This window comes from Zeus faber, assembly GCF_960531495.2.
Source record: "Zeus faber genome assembly, chromosome: 15".
NCBI lineage: Eukaryota > Metazoa > Chordata > Actinopteri > Zeiformes > Zeidae > Zeus > Zeus faber.
The window spans coordinates 12,311,185-12,321,184 of NC_137194.1; the positions used below are offsets into that span (position 1 = coordinate 12,311,185).

Here is a 10,000-nt window from a genome sequence, read left to right on the forward strand (position 1 = left end):
TTTGTTTCCCCGGGCTACTTCCTTCAGCTTGGCAGTTTTTTTTTCTTTTTCAGAAAGTTCATTGTAGAGAAAACATAAAGTGATTAGTGTGCTAATAGTGGAAATATAATGATCTTCTCCACGGTGCCTCCCAAGGTGGCTTTCTCCAAGCAGGTAGGACTCACATTCTGTCATTCATTCAAGTGGTGGATATTAATTTGTTGGAAGCCACAACATACATTTAGGCACGTTTTGGGTTATAATTTGAAGTATTAGCGTTTGGGAGGCCTAGTTTGTATGCTGTTACTGCAATAGCCATTGTGATTATTTTCCTTTATTTTGGCCTACACAGGTTCTCTTTTGCCGAAGTGAAAGTTTGGACATGTTGCTATTGGTTCAATGGTGCTATTATAGAGCAGTGCGGGGATGAGGTATTTTCGGAGGCCAACATCGTCCCGGTTCCCTCGACCAAAAAGCCAATGGGATTTTTCCATTGGATTTTGGATTATTGCAGAAAATAAACTCTCTGGCAAACAGAAGTTTATGATACTCACACGTTTTGTTCGGCAAGATAATCTTCACAAAGAACAGCGCGTTCATGATTTTTGAAGCGTAAATGCAATCGCCAGAAGTAAAAAGCGGATGTTAGGCTATAAAATAATTGCACCACGGTCGCATGACTTCAGCGTCACCACCACTAAGCTTTCAACTTGTCATTTGATTTTGCGCGCTTACCTCTTCTACTAAAGCCTGGAAAGTTTGAGTTAGAACAGTTTGCAAGACACGAGTATAAACACAACTAGAGGCTGTTAAGGCGGATTAGTGGGTAGATGACTTTCCGTGTTCGGCGTGATGACGTTTAATGTCCCCGACAACCTCAGTAGTCTCCTCATTTTAAGACAAGTAAAAGCTCCAAAATTCACAAGTGAGGTATTTACCGACGTATTTTATTTGTAAATAAAACGTGTAAAATCCCTCAAGCTCGTGTTAACCACGGACCCTATTTCTGGCATCGAACCAAAAACCCATTCAAAAAATCCATTGACGTCGGGACGAGGGAACCGGAAGTGCCAAAATGCAAACTCATTTCCGGGTTTAACGACTCATTCCTGCAGCACTCTATCAGGTTTGATGTTGAAAAGTTGGGATGGATTCTGATAGATGTGTATTGATTTACGGTATGGTGTGTTTGAAAGCATCAATGAAAGCTTTTTCTTGATGCTTTGTGTGGAATATGACCATTGGAATCAGGATGCAACCTAGTTGTTTTTGGTAAGGGTGACAAAATCAGTTGTAACATCTCAGCAGGAGATACTGCTCTAGCATTTTGTGCCCGCCAGCCTTTCTGTTGGACTGCAATCTGTGCGGCAGAGTTAAAAGAGGCCGCGCCGCATCGCTCAGACTCTGAGTCCTTGAGTTACCTGTGCTCCCCGCAGGGCTCCCCCCCGGGGGCTCCCCCCCTGCTCCCCTAAACTGTAAGCAGGGGCTTCCTGCGGCGCTGCAGCCTTACACACCCCCTGTACACCACTGTAATAAGAAAATTATTAAAAAAAACAAAAAAAAACGATTCCAAATGTCCTTTAGTAAAGGCAGTGTGGACTTTGCACGCCTCTGCTGGAAATGGTGGGAAAGACTGGGAAACAATGGAGCGTTTTCAACAGAGTTTCCAGGCAACAATCAATTAGTCGTTGTAAGTCATCGGATGGAATGTGCTCAATGTCGTCCTTTATTGGAGATTCCGGCTCCCGCAGCTTCAAGTTGTTGGGAGGGCGAAGAAGGATTTCCTCTGTTGGCCGGTTGGTTTCATCTCCGTTTTCACGAAACCCCTTTTCACATCCCATTATAGTGCCGCGTCGTGCGACTGCAGCATTAAAGTGGTAATCCGTGAGATCGTCAGGGTGGGGTGGGTTACACTACAACTCCCCGAATTCCATTGGAAAAAGAGTGCTGTCATTTTTTTTTTTCCATTCATTTTCATCCTTATCACCATTCGCTGCGGTTGCCTCTAACTTCGTGGTGGCGGGGCTTGCTGCCAACAACGATAGAAACTGCATATAGAGAAGCGCAGGCATGACTCAAATAATGGTTGTTTCTTAGCTAAATAGATATGGGATAAATATCAAAAACTGGACTTAAAAAAAAAAAAATAATAATCTCACGGATTTGACTATATGTTTATCCACGGGCCTTATTCTTCTCCTGGCGCCTTGCAACAAGCCAGCATAAAGGTGGCTGGAGTCTGAAGACAGCAATTGAGCGACCGGATGAGAAAGAGCATCGTCGATGTAGGAGGACAGACTCTGAAGCAAATGAAATGACTCACTCACGACACCACATTCCAGCTGCACTGTAAATCCTCAGACCCTCTTGACCCCCCCTCCCAACGTACAGGAATGTGTAAATGTGTGCACCCCTTCGTCTAGCTCCACGCTGACACAATTGGCCAGAACCATTCGGGATCTGCTGCACTCTCCTTGTGTTTTGTGAAGACGCTGTTGCGCCGCATACAGTGTGTGTGTGTGTGTGTGTGTGTGTGTGTGTGTGTGTGTGTGGGTGCGCGTGTGTGCGCGTGTGTGTGTGCGCGTGTGTATGTGTGTGTCGGTGTGTGTGTCGGTGTGTGTTTGACTGCACCGGCGTGGCTGGCGTCGCTGCAATGCGCGGCACAACACCTGGAACTGGGCGCCGAGGGGGGGAAGCCGGGGGGAGGCCGGCGGGAGGGTGGGCGTGGATCTGACTCACTGCCATCCCTCTTCTCAGAAGGAGTCTCGCAGAGGCGCATTAATGAGACACTACATTCTGGCTGGAGAGCACATGAGAAGGATTATCGCTTTGCGCTAACAAGCTCAGACCCCCAATTAGCCAGGCCTGGATGGCCCCAGACCGGGTCTCCAGCCAGATCCCATCTCCACAGGCCCCCGCAGGTGCATCCCTCCTGATAGGACGCCCCGGAGTGAAAGCAAGGAAGGAGCCTGTGATTATGGAAAAGCAAACAATGTGCTACTGATGACGGGGAAGAGAGAGAGAGAGCGAGAGAGAGAGAGAGAGAAGATTAAAGGAGGAGGAGACTGAGATGAATGGGGCTGTGTGAAGAGTCACGGTGACTCCTTCAGATTGATGGAGGACACGCAGCGAGGCCGGGTCCATCAAAAAAAAAAAAAAAACCCAGAGCCCGCGCAACATCGGGCGGCTGTTGCCTGTGGGGATGCGGAACAGATGCCATCGAGATAGACGGCACAGCGACCTGGAGAGGGATCGGCGTCGCTAATGAGGACAGTTGTATCTGAAAGTACTCAGCGATACACAAACCCGCTTATTATTCTCACGCTTTTGGCCGCCGGAGTCCCGGTGTTCAAGTTACACATGCGTTTGGTGCCAAATTTGAGCGATGGTATCAACAAATCAAAGGGCTTTGAGTTTACAGGGCTGTAGGAGGCGATCTCAGACGGGGGGCTTAATTCGCTTGATCCCAGCTTCCTGTTGCCATCTCTCTCTCTCTCTCTCTCTCTTCTAACAAGGGGTTGTCCATCGCTTGTGATGTCCCACAAGGCGGGGCCAATTGTTCTGCGTTCTGCTTGTTCTGGGCCATGGATAGTGACCCTGACTAATTAAACTGTTCTTCCTCCTCGCCCCCCTCCTCCTCCTCCTCCTCCTCCTCCTCGTCCAACGCCGAGAGGGAGACAACAGCAGAGCCGACACATGGCTGACCAGTAGATACGGGGAACCCCGGTGACTTGGAATTCTGTCATATGAGTGTGAATGGGTTTTAATCTGAAAAGGCTAATGGCGTCAGCTCTTCAATTCGCCGCCTCCCTTTGGAACGTCGACTCGCTCTTCCGTCCCCTGTTATGCGCCGGCTGCGGAGTGAACGGCGGCGGGTTGGAAGCCGCCGTTTGGTCAAACCGTTAATGATTCTCCTTCCCAGACGGTGGGAAGCTGCTTAGCTGCGGTGATTGAATTGCTGTCGGTGAACGCGGGCGGTGATTGAAATGTATTACTTACGATAAACGCTCGCAAGTACGAGCGTGACCTCATAGCTGTGAGCCTCTGTGAGTTTTTTTTTTTTTTTTTTTCCGAATTCCCCGCCCATACGATAACCGGCGTCGATGAAACCCCACACTGTTTCTAGAAAGCTCTTAAGGTAGATTAGGTGGGGAAATGGCTTTTTGGTGTCTTGGCTCTGATCTCACGGTCTATTGGACACTATCGACGGCCGGCCGTAAGCTCAACCTCTCCACTGTAGCCGGGGATCTGGCTAATTGTATTCCTAAATTGATTTTCTCTACTTAGAGGCCCGTAGGTAAATGTCACCGACCGGGCATTTTGAAAGGAGCCGGCTCGTACCATTCCATTCCGATTTCCAACCTGTTTACCCGCAGGATCAATACGCTCATCCACGTTTCATGTAACCGTTGAATGACCATCGATCGTCAAAGTGTTCTGCCTCCTATGTACCCGCCCTATTTTTACCACCCTTCTTCTTCTTCTCCTTATTCCCTCCGCAGCAGACCTATGTGTCTCCCGCCAGCCATCAGATGGCCCCTCCCAGCCCCAACCCCACCACCAACACTAGCAGCAGCAGCAACGGCAGCGGTGGCGGAGGCGGTGGTGGCGGAGGCGGAGGGGAGCAGCTGAGCAAAACCAACCTGTACATCCGCGGCCTCCATCCAGGAACCACAGACCAGGATCTGGTCAAGCTCTGTCAGCCGTGAGTAGTCGCACGACAAATCAAGCCAGCGTCCACATGTGAGCTCGCTAACTCTCCCTCTCTCCATCATGGTGTGTGTGTGTGTGTGTGTGTGTGTGTGTGTGTGTGTGTGTGTGTGTGTGTGTGTGTGTGTGTGTGTGTGTGTGTGCAGTGTGTAAGAGGAGAGGGAATGAAAGGAAAGGGGACAGGGATGAAAGGGAGAAAGAAAGAAAGAAAGAAAGAAAGAAAGAAAGAAAGAAAGAAAGAAAGGAAGAATAAATTAATAAATGAACAAACAAACAGACTAATTACAAGAGCGGATAAATGAACGATTCAAAGAGGGCTGCACAGATAGATGGATGGTTGAATTTATCTATAATATGGGTCAATTAAAGGCTGAAAAGAGAAATGAAAGCGTGCACATAAACAGCTGATGGATGGACAGGCAAATATAAATTGTATTATTCATTCTGATTTGATTTAGGTTTTTTTTGTTTTTTTTTAAAGGGCCTTTCCAGGCAGGTTTTATGAACTTAGCAGCATTTTATGAACTTGGAGGAGGGACACAAAGTGTGTTTTAAGTGCCATCGTTTAGTGGCCTGATGGAAACATCAACAAGTCTTTTGGCCGACAATTCAGCCCTTTCAGGTGGCACAGACTTTCCAAAAACTAGTGGCTGGACGTGTTTAGTCTTCCTCGCTAATTCACTTTTTTCTCTCTCTCTCTCTCTCTCTCTCTCTCTCTCTCTCTCTCACTCTCCATGCTCCTCTCGGGCTTTCTATCCTGTGTGAATTATCCCTTCTCTCTGCACACTATTTCTCCTGTGAATCTGAAAGACCTTCACCCAAAACAAGGACTCGGAATCCTCTTTTTTTGTTGCGTTTTGCACTATATACAGTATATACCGTATATAATGCTCTATGCCGCCGCTTTCGGAAAAAATGGCTCACATCTGCAATGTGGGCAGCGTGCGGCTCGACGTCGAACAACGGAGCCACGTGATCCCGGTTTGTCAAATCTTCAATGAAACACATCAAAACAAGCCGGCTCAAAATGAATGATCTGGGCTCGCCTAATTGAACGCTGGAGCCTGGTGATGAGAAACAGAACGAGCGAGGGAGACTTTGAAAGAAGAGAAGAGTGGGAGAAAAGGAGGGGAAGGGGAATGAGAAATGTTGAATAAGAGAGGGAGGGGGAGAGAGAGGGAGAGAGAGGGAGGGAGAGAGAGAGAGAGAGAGAGGGAGAGAGAGAGAGAGAGAGAGAGGAGGGAAAGGCCTGCTATTTTACAGCTGTCTGGAAGATATGGCTCACATGAGGCTGCCCAACCCTACAGGAAACGGCTAGCCCAGGGGAAAGGGAAAGACAAACAAGGGCAATGGCATGAAGAGGGGAGGGGTGGGGAGGGGAGGGGTGGCGAGGGGTGGGGAGGGGGTGAAGGAGGGAGAAATGGAGGGAATCGGAGGGGGAGGAGTGAGCAGAGTTCAGGGTTTGTGTGTCAGGTGGTGTTCTGTGGGGGTAGGTCTCATATTTCTGCTTTTAGAGCGCAGATAAAAATCACGGCATGAAATTTGCTTTTTAGTGGTGCACATTAAGGCCCGCTGCAGAGGCGGGCGGGGCGAGACGCTCTGCTCAATGCAATATTACTGGACGGACGGAGTGATTGCAATTAGTCCAAAAAGAAAAAAAGTCACAGAGTAAATCAGATTTACTTGACTCTGGTGGGAACAACAGGAAGGGAAATGGCATACGACCAGGAAGCAGCGCTCCCCCAAGCTCCCCTCCCCCAACACACACACACACACACACACACACACACACACACAGCTCACAAAAGTGTGTTGTACCAGCTCTGGGACGGAGGGCAGGGAGCGAGGGATGGTTGGAGGGGAGGAGGCGGAGGGAGGGCCTGTTTCTGCATCCCTGGTCCCCGCAGCAGCTCCCTGGGTGGCTGGGTCTGGATGGACCCCGGGCTGGACTCTTTGGACTCTGGACCCTGGACGGCGTATTCTCTCTCTCACTCTCTCTCTCTCTCTCTCTCTCTGTCTCTCTCTCTCTCTCTCCATCTCTCTCTCTCTCTCCATCTCTCTCTCCATCACACTCCAGTGGATGTGGATCTGCAGCCCTCCGCTCTTTACTCCGCATCACCTCGTCCGAGGCCTTGCAGCCCAGATCAGTGAACGCTGTGTGGGCAGGGCAGCAAACAAAGCTCAGAATTACACTTATATTACTTAATAAATTACATACTCAATTCAATAGCTAGATAATGTCCTTGATAAATATGAACAAAAAAAACAAAACAGGAAATGATGCTGGGAAACAATGTTATGCAAAACAAAAGAATACTGTAGATGCCGTTTCCATGCGGAGTAGATGGGGAAGTGCAGCGTTAAATAGTAATGGTCTATAGGAGGTCAAATGCATAATACAAAAGACTGTGACTGTGGGGGAATTTTTGAGTGGAAATGCCAGTGTGTGTATGCGTGTGTTAGTTAAGAGCGTACTCATTGTTTTCCCACCACAACACCGTGCTTATCAGTCCATTATAGTGGGGGTAGTTGTTCGTGTCAACTACTAAAACCATGTATAAAACAACATAATCCGCATCATTCACTCAAATGAGTTTGTACTGAGCCTTCCGTCCAAGTTCATTTTCATATACAAGGAATGTATGTAAAGGAAAGGAATTGTCACGATAAGGGCTGGTGCAGACAATAAGCATAAAAAAAAACCTGCTATAATTAATAAATAATATAATCAATTATAGGTATAAATGCTTTATATAGATTTACCAGTGGCTAAATAAGTCATTTTGAATTTAGATGTTAACCTTTAGCCGGCAAAAACAGAGGAGATGTTGAGTGTGTGTCTGGATCTGAGTCTTTCTGGCGTCAAACGAAAGGAAAGGAATCATCTTGTATCCCTGGCTTTGAAATCATCCAATATATTGGAAAAAGACAATTTCTTTAGGCAGCGACTCTCCAAAAGACGTCTCGTTCCCTCCCCACATTCTACATTTAAAGCGGCTCATGGGTGTCAGTTTTGGTGGGTGCGGGGGGAAAACACGGGGAGCACTAAGACCCTGGCCTGAGGTGCAGCCTCCAGCGAGCGAGAGCGTGGACGGGAGCCAGCGTTGGACGGGACCGAGCCAAGGAGACGAGCATCACATTACACTGCACGCACATGCCTGCAGAGATGGGAACTGATAGACACTAGAAGCAGCATCCCACGCCAGATCCTATCCTATACACACACACACGCACACACACGCACACACACACACGCACACACACGCACACACACGCACACGCACGCACACGCACGCACACACGCACACACACACAACGTTTACATATATCTGCTAAATCTGCCCGTACAAGGCAGGATTGTTCCTATTGTTCCTGGGCTGTCCAGAAAACACAAACATGTGCATTTAAAAAAAAAGTTGTCACGGCAGTTTGGGTTTCCCCTTGTTGTCCTGCACCGTACAGTGGGGTTTCTAGCTCTAATGGTTGAGTGGTGGAAATACCATAGTTCCATTTGGAAACCAGTGGGGAGTCTTGGGTCAATTATTCAATACAAACACTACAGAGCAATATTTGTATTTAATTACATACTATACTGTATAACTAGGAATCCAAGACCCTTTAGGATACTTTTGGGGCATGGATGTATTCAAATGTAAGATTTAAAATGCATGGGTTTCAATTTCGTTTTGACTATCCCAAAATGGGTGTCTCCCCAAAATCCTTGAAATTACTAATGAAATGCAACACTGTTATGTACGTATGTATGTAACACCGATTCAAGTTATCAGTTACTGCTCATGGATTGAATTGTTTACCTTTCATTTCACTCAACTTTTCCTAATTTCTGTCTGAGTGTTTTTCACCACGACATACTTGAAGGCAAGCTGTGAAGAGCTCTCCCTTTGCTCTTTTTTTTCGGGGGGCTGTGTTTACTTCCAAATCAGCTCTGATTCACCATCTGCACTTGTGCTGCGTTTCCTCTCCTGTTTGAGTCGTCACCAGCGGGAGAAGCAGGTTCTCTCAGACCGGCAAGCTTCTCAAACCCTACAAACATCAATTTGCCCGCGTTTCTTACCTATGTCCACCATTTGTAGTTGCCATACACTTTTTTTTTTGTCCTTTCTATAAAGACACGCCCACTTCAGGCAGGCTGAAGCTGGTGCACTGTTTTAAAATGGGTATCTCATATGGATATCTAATACATTATTACACATATTAGAAATGGGTCAAAACCCTGCACGGCGCTGTTGCATAATTGTTCTGTCGCATTAGAAACCTCCATCTACTTAACACTAAGTTTGCAATACTTATCTGGAAATGTGTAAAAGTCAATAAATGTTTATATTTTTGTATATTTTCCAGTTACGGGAAGATCGTCTCCACCAAGGCCATCCTGGACAAGACAACCAACAAGTGCAAAGGTGAGGAACTGAAGTTAAGCTGCATTTTAACTTACAACATTGTAATAATACAGTAAACACTGTAATAATATGTAATAATGTATATGCCTATAATTTATCCTGTACATGGAATGGATCTTTTCTATATTCTGTATATTTTTATATATTTGGCACGGTTGATGGATGTATTTTTATTTATTTATTTGAGTTCTGATCTGTTGGCAATTTATATTATATTATATTTTGATTTTATGTAATTTACTGTATTTAATTTAATTGAATTTTCATTTCTATTTGTCTTTTATTTCTAGTTTTTCTTTTTTTACTAATTTCTTTCAGACTGTTAAGCTTCTTTTTTAATGCTATTTATCCTTCACAACGACAAATTCCTTGCATATGAAGTCTACTCGGCCGGAAAAACAGATTCAGATTCTGATAAGCCGATGGTGTGATAGGTGTGATAAAAAAAAATGCACAGTGTGACTGACAGCTGTATCTCCTCTTAATCAGGCGTGCCGTTGTGACGTAACATGTCCACGGGCTCTCCACGTCCAACACATCTGTCTCACTGTTGAATTTGCAAAAACCCTGAATTCCTGCCTCATCGGATGGCTCCAAAACGCCGCTGAGACGCCGTGCGATTTGTGGATTTCCCGCATTGTTTCTGCATTTTGTCTCAGTCTCTCCGTGTCCGTCCCCGCAGGCTACGGCTTTGTGGACTTCGACAGTCTGTCCTCGGCGCAGAAGGCGGTGACGGCACTGAAGGCGGCCGGCGTGCAGGCTCAGATGGCCAAGGTAGGAGGCGGAACCGGTCCGGTTCAGGTCTGGCCGGGAGCTGTTCCCTCCGGATTGGCTGCTGTTTGTTGAGAGAACCAGTTTTAGGACGAGATCCAGGAAAGTGCAAAAAAAAA

At 46.7% G+C, this 10,000-nt stretch overlaps 1 protein-coding gene across 1 annotated transcript in view; it reads left to right on the forward strand.

The window, feature by feature from the left end:
* Nucleotides 1–10,000, forward strand: part of LOC307241774 (RNA-binding motif, single-stranded-interacting protein 2-like) — a gene marked incomplete at its 5' end in the record, with an annotated part of 24,127 nt that overhangs the window by 3,137 nt on the left and 10,990 nt on the right. The window contains 3 exons of the mRNA XM_080015998.1: nucleotides 4,482–4,684; nucleotides 9,052–9,110; nucleotides 9,793–9,884. Of these exons, the coding sequence (XP_079872124.1) occupies nucleotides 4,482–4,684; nucleotides 9,052–9,110; nucleotides 9,793–9,884 (354 nt within the window). The remainder of the gene's footprint in view (nucleotides 1–4,481; nucleotides 4,685–9,051; nucleotides 9,111–9,792; nucleotides 9,885–10,000) is intronic.